This window comes from Rhinolophus hipposideros, assembly GCF_964194185.1.
Source record: "Rhinolophus hipposideros genome assembly, chromosome: 7".
Classification (NCBI taxonomy): domain Eukaryota; kingdom Metazoa; phylum Chordata; class Mammalia; order Chiroptera; family Rhinolophidae; genus Rhinolophus; species Rhinolophus hipposideros.
The window spans coordinates 69873050-69897376 of NC_138053.1; the positions used below are offsets into that span (position 1 = coordinate 69873050).

General features: G+C 33.8%; 1 protein-coding gene across 2 annotated transcripts in view; it reads right to left on the reverse strand.

Moving 5' to 3' along the window:
• The window catches only part of PARP8 (poly(ADP-ribose) polymerase family member 8), a 167244-nt gene that overhangs the window by 48075 nt on the left and 94842 nt on the right, over window positions 1–24327 (reverse strand). For both annotated transcript variants that reach the window (XM_081053335.1, XM_081053336.1), the window contains exons 5-10: window positions 19991–20080; window positions 19355–19425; window positions 17833–17910; window positions 16243–16337; window positions 7278–7338; window positions 6688–6778 (exon numbers count right to left, since the gene is read on the reverse strand). In XM_081053335.1, the coding sequence (XP_080909461.1) occupies window positions 6688–6778; window positions 7278–7338; window positions 16243–16337; window positions 17833–17910; window positions 19355–19425; window positions 19991–20080 (486 nt within the window). The remainder of the gene's footprint in view (window positions 1–6687; window positions 6779–7277; window positions 7339–16242; window positions 16338–17832; window positions 17911–19354; window positions 19426–19990; window positions 20081–24327) is intronic.

A 24327-nucleotide genomic window follows, 5' to 3' on the forward strand; every position in this document is an offset into this window, starting at 1 on the left:
GGAGGGGCAGGTCTGGAGAGGTGGAGAAGATCGGCAATTGGACTTTGACTATCTTAAATCTGAGATGCTTACTTGTCACTTAAATGGAAATGTTAAGTTGGCAGATGGAGAAATCCAGCATTTAGGCATTCAGATGAGGGGGATGTGCTAAAGATATATATATTTGGAATAGCCAGAATATATATATGTCCTTAAAGGCACCAGGCTGAATGAGAAAACATTGAGTGAGTGTAGATGGAGGACAGAAGTCTAAGGATCAGGTCTGAGCCCTGCAGCATCCAGAGGCTCAGTGAAAAAAGCTGAAGACAAATGGCTAGGAGGATGGAAGATTCCAGAGTGCCGCTGATCTGGACACATATTCACAAAAGTTTTTCAAGGAGGGGGATAAACTACTGGTATTAAAATGCTGCTAAGTCAACTAAGATGAGGACTTAAAATCGATCATGGGGTTATTAAGAATATTAAAGTCACTGGTAACACTGACGAGAGCAGTATTTGTAAAATGATGGATCCAAAACCTGTCTGGGCCATATTCAAGGAGAGAAAAGAGGAAAGAAAATGAAGCAAGCTAACTGAGACAACTCTAATCAAGAAACTTAACAGTCATGAGAAGCAGAGGATTAGGGTGCTAACTCAAGGTGATTCAAGGTCAAGAGGGAGTTATTTTGAATATGAGAGAAATCTTTGTTGGCGGATGGCAATCTTCTAGAAGAAAGAGAGACACAAAGAGAAAGAGAGGGAGAACTGCTGGCGTGGTGTCTTCATTAGAAGAAGGAATGGAAGCTAATGTGCAAATGAAAGGGTGACATCATATAGGAGCACAGATAGAGTCGTTCACACTAACAGTGGGGATAACAGATAATTAGAGCAAAGATTGTCTCAATAGGACATTCTCAGGACACACAAGCTCCACACTATAAACCAAACTGGTATCCCCAGTTGCCTCACTCCCTGTGTGGGCCATTACTCTGGGATACTCCACTGATCAAAGAAAATTGGTGTTAGTATCACCAATTAGTTCCTTTCCTAAAAACATTCTAAACCTTACACACAGGAATACAGTACACATCACTCCAATCCCACCTGTCCCAAACGCAGAGCTATAGAAATTCAAAAGTGAACAAAAAATCCTAACACCTTGAAAACTCAGTAGAATTTTTTTTTTTTAAAGGCAAAATTAAAACATACTGTGCTCTCTGTAAGAAGATTTGAGAAGACAATCTACACAGGCAGATGGAAGATAGAAGCAGAGAAACAAAAGGCACCTGGTTTTTAAAAAAAATGTGGAAAAATCCAAAAACACTAAAGACCTGAAATCTTCACTGGAAGAAATTGTATAAGATACACAGAGAGAAAGAAAGAAAAGATAATAATAGACACAAATGTTTATTCAGAATACATAAATGATTCCTACAAATTAATAACATGAAGACCAAAACTTATTCATACTGTGACTAGAAAACACGTTTCAAACATTGATTCAATTAGTATAAAATCTAAATGACCCAAATTTTTGGAATATACTGAGTTAATAAGATGTCACTTCCAAAAATATTCTAAAATTCAAGTGAAAAATACCTATTTCTATTAAAATTAATGAAGTTGACTACTACAATTAATTTCATTTAATGTATTCATATAAGATGTTAATAATGAATGAAATTGGATGTGGAGTATATGGGGACTCTGTACTACATTTGCAATTTTTCTGTAAATCTAAAAATGTTTTAATTTTTTAAAAAGTTTTAAAAATAGCTTTTTGATAACCGATAACCATTTAGAATATAAATTGGAATACAGAAGTCCCATTAAGCAAACAAGTAGTAAACAGGTATTCAGGAATAAATTTGGCTAAAATTAGCAACCTAAGGCAAACAAACAACAAAGCACAGAACTATATTGACATATAAAATGAGAAACTACAAACAAATGTTTCTCTATAGGAAAAGTAAATACTACAGAAATGTCTACTCTTTCTAAATTCATTTCAAAAGTTTACCTCAACCAGATTCCCTATGGGGTTTGTTTCTGGGAGCAAGAGACTGAGGAAGAAGTTGACAGAACATACTAGTAAAATACTTTCATGTTTTAAAAAAAGGTGAAAGTTATTCAATTTTTCCTGGTTTCATATAGTTTAGGTTGAGAATGCAGTAAGTGAGGGCTGCTTAAGAGTTGTGGAAATTATTCTAACACTGATCATGTAAACTTAGAGGTATCAATAATAACATGATTTACACAGAAAAACATTTTAATAATGTTAGTTGTTTATCACTTTAAAGCAGCTCTCTCTCTGAGATCAGAAACTAGACTTATATACCAGCAATTGTGGAAAGAACATGTAAGAATCATAACAACTGTGTCTTTTTATTTAAAGTATATTTCCCTATAAACAATGAAAATAACCCTTCTTTCATTTCAAAGTGGGTAGGGAGGTATATTTCTTTAGTCCTTTTCATTCCTGTTCATTCACAGATAAACTGTCAGCCTAGCTCTAGCCAAATACTATAGTTCAAATAAGTATTATCCATACATTTCCAAAACCTAGAATAAATGCTTTTCAAAAATAACTGTTAACTAGGTCAGTCTAAACCTTAGATTCGTCATACATTTTTTGCAAGTTAATTTTATGGTAAATGCTGGTACCTTCTCAAAGTCAAGTTGCAAAAGAGTCAAGAAATATTTTCTTGCCTTTTTATTTGTTTGCAATAATCCACATCATAAACAGGGATAAAACCCAATTATTTTTTTCTGGAATAATAAACTACATGTTCCTTTTTAGCATCATTGTCTCTAGTTCTTGTCATATATTTCACATTACTGTCCATTTCAAATCACATTTTTTCCCTCGAATTTTCATAAGAAAAAATAAGCTTTGGGGAAATTTACTACTAAGATGGCAGTGGGAGTAAATAGTCTGGAACAAGCTTCATCATAACCAGCACATTATAGAAATCGGAGAAAACCAACAAAAGGACCAGAAACTTGGAATAATGCCATCCCCATGTGAGAAACTTCCAGAGAATTTTGCTACAGATAGAACAGATGGAATCAATCTTAAGGGGTCCTAAAGAGCTGACTCAAAACTTCCCCCACTCTATGAAAGAGGAAGCTAATGGCAGACCACCACTAACATATCTCAAATTAAAGGGGCGGATGAGCCACGAGATAGTGTGCCCCATGGCAGTTTCGTAAAGGGTTGGCCTGTCAGGGGTTCCTCCTGAAGCAGAAGCTGACTTCTTTCTTGCCCCTGCACCCACTAATGTAAGGTCAAGTTCTCCTAGAAGGACACCCTGAGTGAAGATTTGGGGGCAAATAATTTACTATGGAATTGCTCCCAGGACAAACCAATAAGGGATGGGAAGTGGGAAAGAAGATTGAAACAGGGAAAAAGAAAAGTAAGGGTATAAATTCAAATCAAGTCCCAGCCTCAGCCTGGTCCTGTGGATAACACTGGAGCATGAATGACACCACAAAGATAGCCCAGCCTTGAGGCAATGTAGCTCGGTCACAGGTCACAGTTCTCCCACATCAGTCACTCGCAAGGGATAGGGTGGAGGTGAAGAATTCTCAAGTACTTACCTGCTCTCTCCAGGGAAGAGAAAGCTCCACTGTGTCTAGTCTAAGCTCTAGTGTCCCACTGTGAACTGTTAGCAGCAAAGCATGCAGAAGCTGGAGATAGGAGCGCGGTGCTGCTAAAATGGGACCAAGGGCATGGGCTATGACACCAACCGAGTTCATAGCCCACCCCACTCAAGCTGTCAGATCTTAGAACTACTGTGTTTCCCCAAAAATAAGCCCTAGCATGATTTTTCAAGACGACATCCCCTGAACATAAGCCCTGAGGCGTCTTTTGGAGCAAAACTTAATATAAGACCAGGTCTTATTTTCAGGAAAACACGATAATGCGTCTAAAGTAGAGTAAATGTGAAATTCTTGTTTCCATCTTCTTAACAGAAGAAATTATATAAAAATCACACTAATTTCTGAAAGAACTGCATTTCAACTCCTGCTTGAATACTGAGAAAAACAAACCTCCATCTATAGGAATAAAATTATAAATCTTGGACAACTAGTGATTTATGTTCACAACAAAATTCAAAATGATACTGCATAGATAACATGAAAGCAATTGATGATAAAGAGGAAATAATATGGTATCAGTAAAGATTATAGTCAAATTAAAAATAGAAAGGAAACATTAAATCAAAGACTGAATCTTGAAAACAAATACATTTAATGGAATAGAAGACAAATGGGAAAAACTGTATAAAATACTCAGATGTGAAGGATGAAAGGCTAAGAGAAATGATAAAGAACACGGGGGACAGAGGTATTAGACCCAATCTACATGTATCAGGGTGAGCAGATAAAGAAAGAACAGTGAAATGATTACACGAAAGTTGTTGGAGGAGAATTAAGATCTAAGTACACTAATCAAAAATAAATGTATAAATGATTATCAAGGAGAAAGAGAAAAAAATAGCCCCCAAAGTACACATAACAAACACAAACAAAACAAAAGTAGATTTCTTACAAATAACAAAACAAAGGGTCATTCTCATGTATGAAAAAACAAAGCATCACCCTCATTTCTTTGGTTTACAAACTATTAAGTATGTAAATCAACTAATAGAGATGGAAAAAAGAATTAAATTATGGATGAGTTGTGATACAAAAGTGAAATTGAACAATAAAACTATCTAAACATGAATTAAAATATAGCTGCTAAAATATTTATAAAACCATGCAATTATAACAAATCTTTAAAGAGATATTATGAAGGAAAGTCTCTGCCTAAAATTGAAGATTATATTAAAAAATGAGTAACAGTGGTAAGATTACATAAAAGCATGCCTCATTCTCAGCTTACACAGAGTAGAGAAGAACTGACCCAATTTTGTTCCTAACCCCAATAAAAAAAAGTTGACATGAAGCCTTCTTTTTCTTTTAATCACTATCATAATGAAATCAAATGGACACATTTCAAATCATTAAAGAAAGAAAAACAATATACAGCAGAATATGTAGGGAAACAGCAAGACCACATACAACCAAAGGTTGGAATCCTGTGCAGATATCACAAATAATTTTGTTTTGGAATATTTAATGATGAGGACAGGCTCATGACATAACAATAAGGTGCATAAGTATTTACCAATTCAATGTCAACTTTATGAAAATAAACTATGTGTGCATAGAAAACAGAGACAGCAAACTATTTACATTTTTCTCAGCATAGAGGGATTATGAACAATTATTTTTCTTATTTATTCCATTTTTGTATATTTAAAATAATCAAAATACAAAATATGAAACAGCCATTTGTCTTTGTCTAGCATTAAATCACATCAGTTACTATGTTATCTGTATTAAGAATTGATTAACTAGAATACGTTACACAAAAATAGAAAAAGAGGTGACATAGAAACATGTTCAAAATGAGAGATTTTCCTTTTTCATAAACTTGAAAGGACAGCTATTTTTCTTAGGTGAAAAGTAACAGTAGATGTAAGTGCCTTAATATGCCTAAAGAAAAACACGCAAGAGACCACAGTAAAGTATGTATGGCAGATTAAAGATGAGCACAACTTTGAGAGGTGCCATCTACAATGTATGTCTGTCTCTTGATTCTGGGGGAGGGTTCTTTGACTACAGTGATCAACAGAATACAGTGGAGCATTCACTGAGCTCTTTTTCAGGGAGCATCCACACCCTCCCTCTTGGAACATCTGGGTTTGGACCCCCAGTTACCATGCTAACCACATAAAGAAGCGCAAACCACATAAAGAAATCGTGTAGATGGTGGACAGTCTAGCCAAAGGCCCCAGCTGAGCTCCGAGATGACACCTCAATCAATCGCTAGGTATCTGAAAGACCAGCATCTTGAGCATCCAACTTAGTGGAGCCTTTAATGACATAACATAAGCCTCATCCACCATCTACCTGACTGCAAAAGCCTAGGAGGTTCCAAGCAAGAGCTGTCCAATTGAGTCCAAAGAACAATGAGAAAAGTTATTTTAAGCTACTATGTTTTAGAGTGGTTTATCATGCAGTAGATAACTGAAACAATATGAGTCGATATGAGTAGATACAGGGATGTGTGTGTGTGTGTGTGTGTGTGCGTGCACACATGCGTGTGCAAGTGTCCACTCACTTGTGTTAATAGGCAAGGAAAAAAGATTTTAATCCAATAAATCTTAGAAAAATTTATAATCGAATTCTGTGTTATAAATAGCTATCAGTGGAGATATAGCAAAATCATCCCTTAAAGTATTGGAAAACAAAATTATTATTATGATCTCCATTTTCAAAAACAGAATTATATTACATTTAGTTAGGCTAAATTAATCAGTAATCAAGTGTGAGAAAAATTAAAATCAAAATTAAGTCTCAGAATCGGAGGCATAATTAAATTTAAGGATAACCCAAAATATACTTACTGAACTTCTTTTATATGCAAAGTTCTCTTTTAGGTTTTATTGTGCTTGCTTCACAGCAACTTGATGTTATTTATTTTTGTTTCTATAAGTTATATTGGCAATAAAGCATCTTGTTAGGATGCAAGTGTATTTAAATACCATTATCAAGATAGCTGCAATTATGCTCAGAATTACCAAATGAACAGGGATTTTACTTAACCCACAATGCACGACTAGTTAATAATCAAAATGGAGAAACGAAACTAACCTGGTCCATTTAAATACTGTGTAAGTGAGCAGTGTAGTCGGACAATTATAGGTTCTGTTCGAATCACTTCCCAAGCCACAGCAATCTCCTCCTGTGCAAATAGATTTTAAGGACAAATTACTCATCTCTTAGAGTTCTTGATGTATTTTTCCAAAGTTAAAAGAACACTTTAACATATTTTGAAGAAATGCATACATCATTAAGGCCTACAAATCTTCTGAAAACCTACTGGCTTGTGAGAAGAAAGCCAAAGTACTCTTTTTGCCATCTATGTAGAAAATTAAAATGAAAACGTAAGAAATAATGAAGTACTATGCTCAGAGCCCATAAGCTTCAGAATATATTAAAAGAACCAACACAAATATATATATATATATACATATATATATGTATATATATATATACATATATATATACATATATATGATCTCTGCATCTTCAATCAGTCATAGCACTTCTTCGTAAATCACGCTGAAAAAGTCAATACATTACTAATAGTATTATAAGAGAAACAAAAACTAAATTTCTTCCCAGAACCGAAATAAATGTTATTTAAGTGTGGCAATCGTATTGCCTAAGTTCATACTTACATCAAGAAAGCTAACATCAATATGCAGATCAATATCTACATCATCAATGGCCCCATATTCCCTGAAAGCAAAGATTAACATTAATTTTTTCATTTTCCTTAAAAGATAGTGCGTTAGGTTTTTAAATTAAAATTTTACTCACGAATTCTCTTCCCTGATTTCTACAGATAGCTCAGAAATGACTGTCAATATGAATTAACTCATCTAGTTGGACTGTCATCTTCTATGACCTGTTTATACCACAGACATCCTTCCATCTTTACGTACATGCACATGAATGCACACATTCAAGAGTTGTTTGGTTCATGGTTTCAGATTCTCTGTGGCAAATGGTCTTCTCAGGTGACTGCTCTGTTTTTATTGTGCTATCTGAGGACGAAGAGCTGGTTCTAGGGGCAAGAAAGTAGCATTGACATAAAGGGTGAGGGTGGCGGCAATAATTTACTGACACAATAATGTATCCATGGATTTTCACTCTATGCTAGACATTGGTGCTTCTAAAACGAATCCAGGTGCTCTGCCACTTAAATGTCACCGTTTTGATAGGCAGCTCTAAAAGTCTGATGTATCAAAATTCAAACAAGTAACATCAGTTATGGTCTACATGAAGACATTATGAAGACCAACATTTCTCCAGCCCAGGTAGTGTCACAAACCAGCATATTTTCTTAAGTTAACGAAAAGACCATAAAAACGATAGTTTTTATGTTCTCCATACACATACATCTCATTTTTGATTTTTTTTATAAAACTCTGAAGTTACAAACTCTATACATAGTGAGGGAGAAAACTATAGGAACAATAAAAGTTAATGGCCAATATTTATTGAGCACTTATGTGCCAGAAATTGTTCTCAGGATTTTATGTACATGTGATTATAGGTAGTGCACTGAAGGTACTACTACCATTCCAATTTATAGATGCACTAACTGAGGCCCAAAGTAATATAAGTAAGTCACTCATCATCAACCTGTAGCAGAGATGGTGTTTGAATATACTATATGTCCTATTTATTTATGCAGGTGCCTAATCAGTTCAGTGTTCAATAAGCTAGCACTTTGTGTTGGAAACCAGGTCACACATTAACTCATGATCGCATTAGGTCCTGATCATAGCCTTACAAGAATGCTATTACCATCCTCATTTGCAAATGAGAAAACTTAGGTTTAGGCAAGTGAAACAAGTTGACTAAAACCAGATAAGTCAGTGAAGTCAGGCGTTGATTTCATGTCCAACTTCAAAACTGTAAAGTACAGTATCTGGTACATAGAAAGTACTCAATGATAATTTCTGTGTATTATATGTATATTTAAGTAATGCTAATACAGCACAAAATTATGGCACTATTATAGGGTTCAGAGAAGACATTTTTAATGATTAAATGGTTTTATGTAATTTGGTGAATAAAGGAATCTAGGGAGTCTTTTTGCTTTTTGATGTCTATGACCTAAAAAATGCAACATATTAGAATATAAAAACTTAGTCTCTATGCTTTCTCCATTCTCCCTTAAAAATATATCAAAACACTAAACACACTTTCATTATTTATGAAATTGTACTTTTTATGCTTTCATGGTAATATTTTTAAAGGTTAAAAGAAGAAAAGGGATGAAAATTATTCACACAGGAATTTAATTGCATGCATCAAAACATGTTATTTGTAAAGAATAAGAACATTTATATAAACCTTATGAAAATTTAGACACGATATGCAAATTTAGATACAAAAATATGCCAATTTTGTTATAAAATTATACAGAAACTAAGACAAGAAAAAGGACCAAGTGCACATGCATCATTTCTTTTATGCTTCCAATTCAGGGTTTAGTAAACTTTCCTGTAAAGATCAAGATAGTAAATATTTTAGCCTTTTCAAGCCACACAGAGTCTCTGTCACATATTCCTCTCTTTGTTTTTATCACAACTCTTTTAAAAAGCAAACACTATTTGTAGCTCATAGACTGTTCAAAAACTGGCCCTACAGCCCAGTGGTGATAAGTTGCTGACCCTGAATACCAGCAAATTACTCGTAAATACAAGAAGTCAAATATCTACAGCATGTTAAAAGAATGAGCTAGTAAATGTGATGATGAGTATAGATTACTAAAGACACTCAAGACTGTTCAGCGCAGTGAAGAGGCCTTGACTACTACCATTCCCCCCAAAAAAATTATAACAAATACTTGCAAACTTTTACCTGGAATGATGTATGTAACAGAAGAAATTACAAAATAAATGAATATTGAATAATAAGGAAATACTTAAAACTCTGGCTCACTGATATGATTTTTAACTATTACCCATTACTAAAAAAGTTGATATAAAAATATTTAATATCCTGATGGAAAGGTTCCAGATATACTATTCGCTGAGCAAAACGACTACCAAAAAAGCATCGAAACTAAAACTGCTTATATAAAATAAAAATAGCAATAGGAAAACCAAAAAAGTAAAAAGAGTACTCATTTATTAACAACAGATTATGGGTAAAATTTACTTTACAAAATGTTATGTATTTTCTAAAAATATATGTACTGTTTCTGATTACAAAGGTAATACAGGCTCATTAGATAAAATATGAGAAATAGAAAAATGAACACAAAGTAACGTGTAAGATCAACATTCAGATAATTCTTTCACGCATATTGCACTCCAGTTTCATATATTAATATATCATATAATATACATAATATATTAAGGATAATATGGTATGCAAAGATTTTTATCCAGTTCTTTCACTTCTTCTACATGTGGTTTTCCTTTATTGTGAAATAGTCATCAAAATCATAAATTTAAATGGCTGTATTTGTATAAATAAAGTTGTATAATACAACATTAGGTTGCTTTATACTATAAATATTGATAAATAGCACTCCAGATAAAAATTTATGTGCATCTATCTTCTCACAGAATCATTTCTAGAATTATAGAGTAAAATAAGTGGTATAACGATACTTGAGAGTCAATCTATGCATATTGTTTAATTACTATTTTAAAAGGTTAACACAATACATAATCATACCAGCCAGGTTGTCACAGTGACCATTTCTTAAATCCTCATCACCACCAGGCATTTTTTTCTCTCATCTTTGCCAATTTCATGGTGGAGAATAATTTTTATTGGGATTTACTTATGATGTCAAACACTTGGTATGTTTAGAGGCAGAGAGAAAGAAACCAGATGATAAAAAAATCAGTAAGACTCTTACCTAGGTTGTTTTCTTTATAAATAGATTTCCAGACCACACCCACTGAATTTTACCATAAAGTTATGAATCAGAATGTGACATATATTCTTTTAAACCTTTTGTATGTGAATTTTAAAGTATTCTTTATGATTTCTTCAACACTTTTTGGTTGAAAGTTAGTGTCTTTCTAATTTCTAATGCTATCAATTTCATTCAAAGGGGGGAAAAAGGAAAGAAAGGATTACAAGTACTTTTCTTCATTATAGCAGAGCACAAATACAGAATTTTGAGGAGGCAGAGACATTAAAGGTTTGCAATTAACTGGATTCTGCAGGTGTACATCTGTAAATAGCCACACTTTTTGTTTTTATGCCACACTTCAAAGAATTTCACAACACTGGGTATATGCAAACCAGTTTCTATTGTGATGCCCTTTTTATATAATGCCAGTAATTTCACGTTTCCCACTGTGAGGTTACAAAGTGTTATTACAGTTTGCCCAGATGCATCGACCCAGTCATCAGGATTGCTTTTCTATCTGAGTAACTTCCAGCAGGTCCAATCTCATGAATAGCAAATGCAGAATCAAGGCAAATGCTTAAAATATGGATGCAACTTGAATTGTGAAGCTGGGTATCTGACTGTGTCCTGAATACTGTATTGGGTTTATAATAACTTAGAATAATTTCCTGTACTGCCCATATTTATTCACTGTGGCGAGATCACATCAAATAGAACGTGAATACTGTTTTAAGATAAAAGAAACAATGTAGAAATGATCTGATGCAGCTGTTTTGCTCTGAAACTGAGGGTTTGAAAAGAACTGCTCCACAAATTTCTTTCCAATCATCAGAGCCACTTTTTGAATTGACATATCTTGAAATCTGACCATTTGATTTTGGAGATTTACATATGACCTATTTAAGAACATATTTATTTAAGAACATACATATGAAATTATATTTTTTATAAACATGTATTATTGAGGGCACTTGGGTTACAATTCTTGGCAATTCATTCTCCTGTTTTTTAATAGAATTAATCAAGACAATATCCTCATTAATGAGACACCACATACACACTCACAACATATTAAATATTAGACCATCTATGTTAACAGGTCCTCCTTTGTCTATAAAACTACATACAATCTATGCATTATACTATGCAATGTTTTATAATACTATCTGACCAAAATTAGCAGTTATAAAAATGGTTTTAAAATGCTGGTTAAAAAATGCTGGTTATAAAAATGTATTTAGATATCTAGCCTTCCTTTATTAGCTGTCAATTAAGTTATATGTATACAGACACATACATGAAACTCTATCAGAGATTCCTGGGCAATAAACCTCTAGTTCTATTTAGTTATTTCTGCCTTCAACAATTGGCCAGTTATGTTTTAAGAAGAAATATATTTTGTGAAGAAACACAACCTTCCTATGACATCTGAAACTCAACAGCTTGCATGTCTATCTCTGCATGCTTACTCAATGTGTGCGTTTTGCTCAGTGTGGGAGAGTTGTTTGTGAATGGGCCAAGAAACAGGCAAACTCAGTAGTCAGAAAGAAATCTTGGCAGACTAAAGCATCTGCAAAACTGTATCCAAGATAGCTATATATTTTTCTAAAGGACAACAGGGCTGAGAAGAATTTAAAAATTAGATCCAGATGAGAAACGAAGCTCATCTAAAATAATAGTGTATAAAAAAATAAAAAAAATAAAAATAAAATAATAGTGTATAACAGGTACAGTATAAACAGTTGCTACAACTCTGCCCTTAGCTTAAAAATCCTCGGTTTTGCTTGCAAGTATGGGCATTGGAGTTGAGGTGACTGCCTGGGATCTGACATTCTGAAGCTTAAGTCTAGGTTATGTGCCAGGGTTTTTGGAAAATACTCCCCCTTTTATTTTTTTCTTCTATGTGCCTCCTGTCATCACTTTCCTCTTGTTTTCAAAGTCAGACTGCTTTTGTTCCTGGGCTCTAGAGGCAGAAGTAGGAGAAACAGTACGCTGGAAAGGACACTGCAATATCCAATCAAAGATCTTCTTTTGATGAATGACATACAACAATGTAGGTTATGTTGGAGTAACAAATATCCTCAAAATATCAGTGTTTTAAAACAAAACAGGCTTTATGTCTCACTTGCACTTCGTGGTTACTGTGGACCCAGGAGAGAGGGGTGAAATGCTGCTCACTATTGTCACAAAGGGTCCCAGAGTGACGGAGTCCAGAGGATACGGTAATTCACACACTAGCACTTACGCGCTCACATATCACTGACCAAAACCAGTTGGTGTGTCCATACCTAACATGAAAAGGGTCAGGGAACCACAATCCTACCGTAGAAGAGAACCAGAAAATTTCTAAGTAGTCCTATTGGTCACTACAAATGAAAACCTAGAGAGCCAGAGAAGTTAAAGTGGTCCATTCTGATTTATGTGGTGTTTGTCCTCTCTCTCTCTCTTTCTCTCTCTCTCACCACACACACACATACACACACACACACACACACACACGCACAATCCCTATGTTTGGGGGGTGGGCCTGAATACAGTAGTATAGCTTCTTCAAATCTTAAAAAATCCTCATCATGCCCTGCCTTCCAAAATGTCAACTCCAGAAGGCTCTATTACAGTTGTCCATCCATAGAAAGTGACATAAACACAGAATAGTCACAATCTTGCAATCTTCCAGTATCTATTATGCATTAGTCACAGTAAAAAGGGAAGAGTATTACTCATATGGCTTCGATTTTTAAAGTGGAAGATGGTATGATCATAAAGCAAAGCATACTTTATTTGGGGTGCAAGTTTGAACCATCACAGACAAATTATAAGAATCATATCATTCCTGACCAAATGAGAATTTTGTTTCTTGTAATTCCCTACCTTTCTAAAAATATTAATCTCAAGTTGTTTTCAGATGGTACTGATCAATATTTTTTAATAAATATATGACTATAGGAGTAAATTTATAATGAAAAACATAAAATAGCCTCAATTTGCTATATGATCCAAGATGAGACATAGTCAGACTAGTCACAGGGTTAGTCATGTTCCTCCGGAGACCTAACTCACTTCCACACAAGAGCCTATGAATCAGAACTGTCACCAGTGTTCACAAGTATGGTTTGGCACAATAGTATTCTGCTTTAGGATGCTCTGGCTAGGTAGACCTGAAATTACCTACTTTAATAAATTTACCATCAGTCACTTTTCCTATATCCTCCTTCAACCTTTGAAGAAGATTTTTGCCTCAATTGAGGCTGTTTCAGTTATTTCCATCTCTTACAGGGAACTTAGATGTGGTTAGCTGCCTTTCTCATTAGATGTCACATAAAAAAAATGACACCAAATAGACTATTATGCATATGGAGGTACTTTTGCTCTTCAAACTCCATTAAGTTCTTATAAACCTCAATTAAGTAAAAGAACAGCTAATTAGAACAGTCTGTTTTCAACAGACCTCAGAACTTTGCAAGGAAGATGATTTTAAGAACTTATGCCAAACTACTCCTTTCCCACGTGTCCAGTCCTCAGTATTTGAAACTGGACAGTAAATTCATTCTTATTTATTTTAAGTAAATCAAACTAGTCCTGCTGAAATGCATCTTTTTTATCATTAGGCCTCTGGGAGGTCATTTATTCTGGAAACTTCCTTTGTAGCTAGAGAAAATCTAGAGCAGGCAAGAACAAGGCTTGCATTCACTAAGATTTAAATTGGATCAAAACTTGTAAGTGAAATAAGCAAGGGGGAAGAAATCAAAACCATTTATGACTTTAGATACTTCATTTAATTAAAATTCCAAGTATTTATCTAATTTCAATAGTTGATAAATTATCAATAACTTCATTAATAAAGGAAAATACTAATAGAGATGATCATAAGTGCTTAATAAATGCTTGCTGAAGAAACAAGAAAAATCACATATATTTGACAGTATAATTGGGGCATAGATAGCATGGAAATATGTGTTTAAAAAAGTCTTAAACTATAAAAGCAATCAGCATGTGCTAAGATAATCTTCTAAACAAAAATACAGATTTTAAATGAAGATAAGTTGAATTCTACGTTGTACTGTATGATTCATTATATCCCACAGATTCTTTTCTTAGTGGGGGGAGAGGGTTTATAATACTGTGATTAAAATTTTAAGCTTTCAAGCAAAGTTCAACTAAAGTTAAAAAGTTAGTCATTGTTTTGGACTACTTATTGTTACTATTGCCTTCTTCATTTATTCATTCTAAAATATTTACTGAATATCCATATTCCCTCTGCAGCCATAACAGGAATCAGCTATGAAATGATCACAACTAATTTGCTGAAACTTTGAAAACTGCAGATATTTGCTTTTCCAAATATAATCCCAATCACTCTCACTCGATTGCAGCCTAATATAACTCCACCAGTCGGAGAGAGGGTTGGATATACAAACCCCAGCTTATTCAGGCTGTAGGTGGTTGTCAGTTTCTGTTTCTCCAGTTAAAATAAAACATTTGGCAATTATAAATAAATGAGAGCTGTGCTGTACTTCCCAACTACAAGTACTTGTTTGCTCTTTCAAACTCTGTGTTTGTCCATTGAAACGACATGCTCACATTACCTAAATAACCAGATAAGGAGCACATCACTCATGGATTCTGCCCTGCCTACAACCAAGAACCCATCAGCCTGTATTTCACATATACCCTGTGCTATGCGAAATACCACAATACAAGAATGATTGAACCAGGCCAAAACAAAATAAAACAAAGTGTGCTGCTCCGGCATCCACAGAATTCATGGTCTAGAGGGGAAGACGTAAACCAATAATTACCAGACACGAGAAGTATAATAAATGAGGTAAGAGCCAAATGTGATGGGAGTCCAGACGGCAGAATAACCTGTGTTGGCGAGTCAAAGAAACTCAAAGAAAAGTTGACTTTTGGATTGGGGCTCGAAGGAGGAAGCATTCCTTGATGAGAGAAATGCTTGTTTAAAAGCCCCAAATCAATAGGGAATAGAGCATACTTGGAGAACGGAAACAATTCTGGTTTGTATGGATAAGGCTGGAACTGAGGTCAGCCTGAGAGAGAGAGCGGTCCAGAATTCCACGGAGACTTGAAGACTACCCTCTAGGCAAAGAACAGGAATTTGAAATAATCATATCTAGCTCATGGACGGAACTTAGTATGGTGGCAGAAAAGGTTTTTTCTTAAATTGAGAGAAAAGAAAGATCAATAGGATTGGTGAGGTCTTCTGAATGATTGAAAGTAATAAAAAGTGGTCTGGAAATTTATCACCCAATAATATATTAAGTCTGAAGAATAGAATATATTATCATTCAAGTAAACACTGTACACATTGATGTCTTTTTTTCCTTTCTGTTTTTGAGGGGCCAGATGACCTATCACAATGTCATTTGGTTACCAGTGGTTATGCATTATTTACTTTTACTGTTTACATGACTGTGTTCTTTGTGATAACAGCTTGGGCCCAGCTGGCCAAATCTATTATAGGAATTGATTATGACACTACTTAAGACTGATATTTTATCAAACTAACTCTCCTAAATAATTTCTTTAATGCAGTCAATATAATCTGAAACCACTGTACAAAAAAACACACGCACATAGCCATAAATATGCCATTTTGTATAGAAACACAATACAATCTCTCGAGTATTTTCAAATATAATTAAGCCCCCCAAATTTCCACTTAAATAACTCCAATAGAAAATCCCGAAGACTTAGCAAATAATTATAATTTTTATTTAACAAAGGTGTTTATTTACCTGAGAGAAACTGCATGTGGCCCATATATCTCCCTCACTGCTGACAAATCAGCTTCGAGCTGTGGGTGCTTGTGTAGCTCCCCATCATAGTTGACCTGATGAAAAGAAATGGTTTAGAAATGACTTAGGGGAGGAGAGAATCAAAAGAACCCAAATACAAACTATCTCTTGTACAGGGCACCCTGCAGGTTCTGCCACGGGCACTTTCTCTGTCGCTTTCATTAAAGCACATCTATAATGGAGCAGTATATTCACTGCAGTTCTTCGGTTCACATATGCCTAGTATAATTTACTGTGTTTAAAAAGTAAAATTAGGCTACTCTGATATGGACAAAATGCAAATGTTAAAAGGAGTGAAATAAGTGTCTGGCAGATAATCTGAAAAACTTCTAGACTGAAGAACAGCATTCACCTCCCCTTTGTAAGAATTAGCTGTGTAAAAAAATCAAAACTCGAAGAATTATTTTACATAATATAAAAGTCTTATATTGGTTAAAGAATCATTAGGGGAAAACACCCCACTGCTAAAACAGTATGCTTGGAGAGAAGAAATCTAGCCATATCTCAGCTGCCTTACATATGCTTGATTGACAAATTACTGATTTTTCATTCTGAATGAATACATTGACTTGCATTCTTTTACATAATAAACTTTGGCTTTAAAGCACCTTTTTAACACATTATCTTCTCATTATACTACCCAAATTACAAAGTATATTCGATCAAGAAGTCTATAGAAACAGGACAAAAAACCCAATATATCCATATCCTAAAATCACTCAGTTTAAAATTTTAACATGATTTTCGAACAATAGAATGAATTCTTTTATATATATGCAGTTGTGGCTATGCTATTTTCATGTCTACAAATTACAAAGTTTCTTCACAACAATTTTTCAACAAAAACTTCACATTAGTATAAGAGGAAAAGGAAAATAATATACCGTGTTTCCCCGAAAATAAGACCTAGCCGGACCATCAGCTCTAATGTGTCTTTTGGAGCAAAAATTAATGTAAGGCCCGGTCTTATATAAGACAGGTATCACACCACACCACACCACACCACACCACACCACACCACACCACACCACATCACATATCATATCATACCGGGTTTTATATTATATTACAATATATTAATTTTTGCTCCAAAAGATGCATTAGAGCTGATGGTCTGGCTAGGTCTTATTTTCGGGGAAACACGGTAAGTAATGGAATGTTCAATAATTTGGGCCCATCAATTTTTATAAAGTTTAATCATTTTATGTTTAAAACTAACAATCAATACCTTTGCTTGAACTGTCATTTCAAAATACTGACCGAGCATAATATGCTTAAGAAATGAAAAAGTCAAAAGCATAATAAAATGGTATGTGCAAAATGACTATAATGAAGATTTCAATGTAAATGAATGATTACAGTCAAAGAATTACAGAAGTAACCTTAAATTCTCATAATCTGTAGAATCTGAGACAGATAAATGATACAGATTTTCTAGTTATAGAACCCTGAACAACAGAGTTCCACCAGGACATATACGGCTACTGCTAACTGTTAAGAGGGGATGTTTGAAGGACATGGTGAACTTACCTGTCCTCCATAATAAAATTCTTCAGAGTCATTATCACCTTCAGAATCTTCTTCCACTGTACTATTTTGTCTTGACTCCTTAAAATAACAGAGTGAGAGGACCGTTTCAGTGGTCAAACTAGTTTGCCTCCTCTGAAAAGCACAAAGTGGCCATAATAGGTAGGTCTTGTGCATTCCACATAGATTTCATGTGAAAACGTTCTCGGTGCCGAAACCAAAGGTAGTAAGAGACAGTTTGGTGGGTTCATTAAGCTCTGTGTATATATTTTTTTAAAGTTCTATTTTGCTGATCCCGAGTTGTACAATTTAATATTTGATGTATATATAAAAACTATGTATAATCAATTCAACTTGGGTTTTGTTCTGATTAAACATCTGACAAGCTCATACTGATTCAATTTTTATTAAAAAGTTCCTCAGAATTATTTATCTCAGACTATTTTCACTTCCACTGCCAACTCTACACAATGGTATAAAAGAAAAGACACTTTGGATCCAATAATATAATAATTAAATTATGAAAATAAATATGAATCACATTATGAAGAGAACTTTCGGTACACAGAAACTTCAGATTTCATAAGGATATTTAATTAAATATGCTTGAACTTGAAGTCTGAGTTCTAATTAACTGAACCACATCTGTTATGTGTCTAAAGTACAAACAATGAAAATTCCTCTAAAGTAATGAATAGTGGTGTTCCTATCCCTGGCACTGTTAAATTAAGATAATTAGAAGAACGGTAGCCTCCTTTAAACACAGGAATCCATTAATCCAATGTTTTGTAATCACTCCTAAATTTCTACGCCAAATTTCAAATTCTTAAGGAAAATAAAAACCTTAGAAAAGGAAATTTGGGTTTTACACACTGCTACAGTTTTTGGTTTCAGCAATAGTATTTCTAAATCAGTAATTCTCCATGTGGATAGAGAAGAATAGAATGAACAGTAAAACACTAAGAGGTTGTGTTGAGTGGATAGTTTTGAAAGAACTGTTGGCCTCATTGCACTTACTGTTGATTAATGTCCCAGTGTTTATTTATAGATTCAAGTCAACTTTTTAAAGGTGAGGAAAAGGGATGAGTTTGTTGTTGTTATTGTTTTGATTTAACACTGGCCAATAATAAGGCTATATTGTGCTAAAGAGATCATCTTTTACAAATGAAATTTTAAGTATCCCAGCAAAACTAGGTATAACTACATGTAGTTAATTATAAGTTACATTAGTGATCCTCAGTCAACTACATTATTTGGCGAAAATATAGAGAATAGGTTAGGTTTTGTATGCACTTTATTAACATTTAAACAAGACCTTCTATTATTTTAAAGGGAGCCTCCTTCTCAAAGTTAATTTTAGACAACTATCCTTCCCACTCAGTAAGTCCCTAAGCCACAAACTTGAGCTTCATTCACTCTATGCAATCTTAACTTAAATGAGAATTATGATATTAACTACAAATACACAGTAAATTTAAAATATATCTATACTGTTTTAAAGAAATATAAAATATAATTTACATACCTCCCCATTTTCCTTCTGTAATTTGGATTTTATGGATAGGCAACAGTTAATGTCATTTGTCTTTCTTAATTCTGAAAGTTATAATTAAAAAGTCATTTTAGTTTTCAGTACACTATTTACCAAATATTCAAAAGTTTCAGTATAAAAACACCCCTTCGATGATTCTTTCCTTTGCAAGAAAATTAAGTGATATTTTGAAATTATATTATGTTGGGGAGTTACATAATATACAAGCTATTTTTCATTGCTCATAAAAATACGGTCAAACTAAAATGTTACCATAGAGTTTCTTCCAGTTCTCATTATATATTTCATGGGATCTACATTGCCTTAAATATGCTTTTTAAACATTCAGTTTGTCTAGCAGTGTCATTATGCATGAAAATATTTTCACAGAGTAAATATCAACATAATACATTTTAAAAAGACTTTTTTAAAGTACTGTAAATTTATGCACTTAAAAAGCTGTTGAAAAACAAACTAATGCACTTTAGATAGGAAATTTGTATGGAGAACCAGATTTATAGATGCTAAAGATTAATAGCTCTTACAAGGGCTAAAAGACACCAAAAACCAAAGCTACCTTCAATTAAAAAAAAAATTAACATAAAATAAAAAATAGTGTATTCCTATTACCTGTTGCTATTCGATGAAAAATTACTGGAATTGGCTCTGTAGTAACTAATACATCTTCATCATTTTCAGAACTTGACACATAGGTATTATCTGCAAAGAAAAATGGACAATTGAGGGCATAGTAACTTGAAAAAAAATACATCCTTTATAAAACTATAAAGTTACATCCACATCATTTCTAACACCGATGACGCACACACTACTGTTCTAATTAATATCAGGAAAAAAATGAAGTAAATTGCAAATTTATGTGTGAACTAATTGTAAATGGCCTCTTTAATGGCATCTCCTAGAGAATACATAGACTTTAGGATAGACACTATCTAAATACACCTAGAATATCTCATTTGGCGATGAATCGTTTGGATGCACGTGGTTGTCCCAACTCACGGACCAGGGTCCTTTCCAGCATCACTACTACAGGAAGCAGTCAGCGAGTGGAGGGAGGAAGCTAAACAAGAACACTTGGTGCACAGACAAGATTCAGTATTACATCAATAAGGAATTGGAGCTACAGCTTTTGTTGTAATTCAGATCTCCCACCAAACTCTAATATATATTTTTAAGTTGATATAAAGTCTTATAATTATTCTTCTTCCACAGATTAACTTTATCTAAATAATTAAAATAAACAAGTTGAATGAATAAATTATTGAATTATACCACAGATTCTTTAAGCTTCTTATACATCATTTGTTTCCTCTGGGGGGAAGAAAAACAGTATTTTTATAAATTTAGGATTTTTCCCTGATAAATACTGATCTTCAATTATATGGTACTATAACACATAGTTGTTAATTCTACTTTGCTCGTTGATGATCTTAGGGCATTTGTGAGACAGCTATTTAACAAACACTTCACCGATTCTTTAATAATTGTCCTATGACACACTCATCAATGATGTATAAAGTGTACAAAATATAAATATAAAATGAAAGTATAAAGTATTCCCAACATGTAAGAGAAGCCTGTATCAATTTCCGTTAATGGAAATGAGTATTCAGATGACTGACTAAATACACGATAAAAGATCTTCAGCCAAGTTTTCATAATATTGTGTCAGTACAGTGAGAACATGATTTTTAATTGATATCGAAGTCATTATTTTAATTCTAAAGAAACGTCTGTACAGTTTTAGACGTTGAGTAATGAGGAAATGATAGTGATAGAGATTCACAGCGCAGCCACACAAGAGTTTCAACAAACATAAAGCTGTAATAGGTATGCAGGAAGGTGAGAGGAGATGGATATGACTTGATTTGAAACAAAGCACGTTCACCTCATTACTTTGATTTGTTTTAATTATAAATTTTGCCTTATTTCGCTTTCAAGTAGCATCAAGGAGGATGTGAGATTTTTGTGTTTATCAAGTGGGACCACAGATAAAGAAACAGATTTCACACAAATTTGTTTAAATTATCATCTCATCATGTTCAAGTTGAAGACTACTTATCCGGAGTCTCTTCTGTCAGTAACCTTATACTTTCAGGTAAAGATCAGAGAGTCCTCTGTTAACGCTAGTTTTTAAATTTCTTAAACCCTCAATCAGTCTTACTGATCCCAAGTTATTTGCTACCGAATTGAGTTAATTAGGTTTTCCCTGCGCATAATGGATTCCTTGAAGCAAACTTATGGAGAAAAGGAGTATCACGAGGGAGCATTAAAGCAACAGAAGTAATAGCTGACTACCAACTTGAAGGGATGATCCAGAAATATCTGCAAAATGGACACAGTCACACACAGAGTCTCAGTGTCATGGAATGAGAAGGATTTTATAAAGCAGCAAGAGGCAAGTAAATTAAGACTTTGTTTAAGAAAACGGGGATGTGAATAGCTCAATTTAAACAATCAAATGGCTTATGTAAAGTGTTGACACTGGAAGGCAGTGAGATTTGATTCAAGATAATGTAATTTCATAATATATGTTTCATAATGCAGAAAGACAGGCTTATGTATACAAACATATCATTTTCTAAGAGATATGTTGTATCAGTTTTTAGAACACTTTTAATTTTTGTTTTTGGCTTAATTTACGCCAACCAAAATGTTTTTTGGTTTCATTACACTATCTATTAAGTCGCCTTTATGATATAATAGGTCAGATCACAGAAGTATATACAAATCAAGCACTAAAACGTAGGAGTGCTGACAAAGCACATCAAATCTAGACCCTTTTACCAGCCAGATGTTTATCTCTGAGCCTACACCACAATCTTAAAGTGATAAAATGAAGAGCTTTGCTGGTGATCTTTGAGAATCGTCCCAGCTGTGTGAATGAATTCTATGCTTTCTTTCATTGTTGTTGTTGTTCACATAATTATTTCAAATCTTCCTCAAATTATTTTTACATCTGTAATAATCGTAATATCATCTATGTTTAGACAAGGAAAAGTAGGACATATAAAGAATAAGGAATGCATTTAAGATAACAAAACGAGTCATTGAAAGAACAGAATGTTTTATTATGCTAAGAAATAAGTCAGACAGCGAAAGTCGAGAACCATATGACTTCACTGATATGTGGGATATAAAACTGAAAGCAACAAAGCAACAAGATAAATAAATAAATAAATAAATAAATAAATAAATAAATAAATAAAAACTCATAGACACAGACAACAGTTTAGTGGTTACCAGCGTGTAAGGGGGTCAGAGGGTGGTAGATGAGGGTAAATGGGATCAAATATATGGTGATGGAAGGAGAACTGACTCTGGGTGGTGAACACACAATGTGATATATAGATGATGTATTACAGAATTGTCCGCTTAATACCTATGTAACTTTACTATTGTTGCCCCAATAAATCTTAATTAAGAAAGAAAGAAAGAGAGAGAGAGGGAGGGAGGGAGGGGGGGAAAGAGAAAGAAAGAAAAAAGAGAGAGAGAGAGAGGGAGCAAGGGAGGGAGGGAGGGAGGGAGGAAGGAAGGAAGGAAGGAAGGAAGGAAGGAAGGAAGGAAGGAAGGAAGGAAGAAAGGAAGGAAGAAATGTTTTCAAACTCAAATTCCTTCACTGGAATTCTCCCACATGACTCTAGAGCTGCCAATTGTTTTTCTTAACACTTCTGGGGACAGTTGTATTCTTTAATGTGTAAGTTTTGTTGAGGACCTATAGAAGTTTCTTAAAGGCTAGTAACAGTATGAACATTTCCTCTTCTCTTCCCTATCAGATTATACAAGCATTACTAGAACTTCCATGGACAACTGGGTATAGAGCTATGGAAAAGCATCTCTTACACTATTGCTTTTATTCTATTCCAAATGCCAACATAATTTAAGCCAAGTCATTCCAGTACTCATTACTATGTAACTTAAAAGAAATACTCATAAATACTAATTATACGGTTTTTATAATATAACATGCTATTTCCCCTGAATGTTCTATGTAATATTCAAGACAACCCCCAAGCCAATCAAATATCATCCACATTTTAAGGATGAGGAAACAAAGGCTCAGAGAAACGAAATAACTTGCTCAAATTATTCACATCAATAAAGTATTAAGCAGTACTACAGCTAGTCAGTGTGAAAATGTCTGACTCCAAAAATCAATGCTTTGCTATGTTTCTTAATCTAAAATAATTGTCACTCAACAATTCCAATACCTTGTAGAACATATGAAAGGGATGAGAGAATTCGCACCCACCAGTCGATAAGCCACCTAATTAAAGACGGAAACTGATGAGAAAGAATTCTGCTGTTCTGTTATACAGCAAAGACAATTATCTATGGCTTGTAACGTACTTACCTTTAAAAAATAACAAACTGTCAACAGTATAAACTCCATACAGAATTACAATTAAACCAGAAGGCTGCTCTATATTATTTTATTTTGAAAATTCAATAAAGACACTCTAAATTTTTATTTTCACAAAAACAAACGATGAAATGAGTTTCAATAGGTGGCATGGGTTACTTAATAGATAAAATTATAAAATGACAAATCTGATTCTAAAAAATAAATAGGGTAACATAATCCTGAATTTGGAGAATTATGCTGGTATATTTCCATAGGGCAAAGAAAATTCCATATTTTCGAACTTGGATGATGAGTTAATCATTGAACCATAAAACCCAGGAAAAGTAGGGGGAAAAATGCCTGAGGAAAATTAGCAGAAGGAATTAATAAAAGTTTTACCAAAGTCACTGCATTTTGAAATTAAAAACATGAAAGAGCTATTTGAAAGAATTTTTGACACAGCCAACTTTTTGGAAGAAAAATCAAAAGGGGGGAAAAAAGACAAGAACAGATACAAAACAATAGAAATGAGAAAGAAGAAATAACTGCAGTGATGCAGAAAACTTTTAGATGTATAGACTGAATACTATAAAAAACTTTT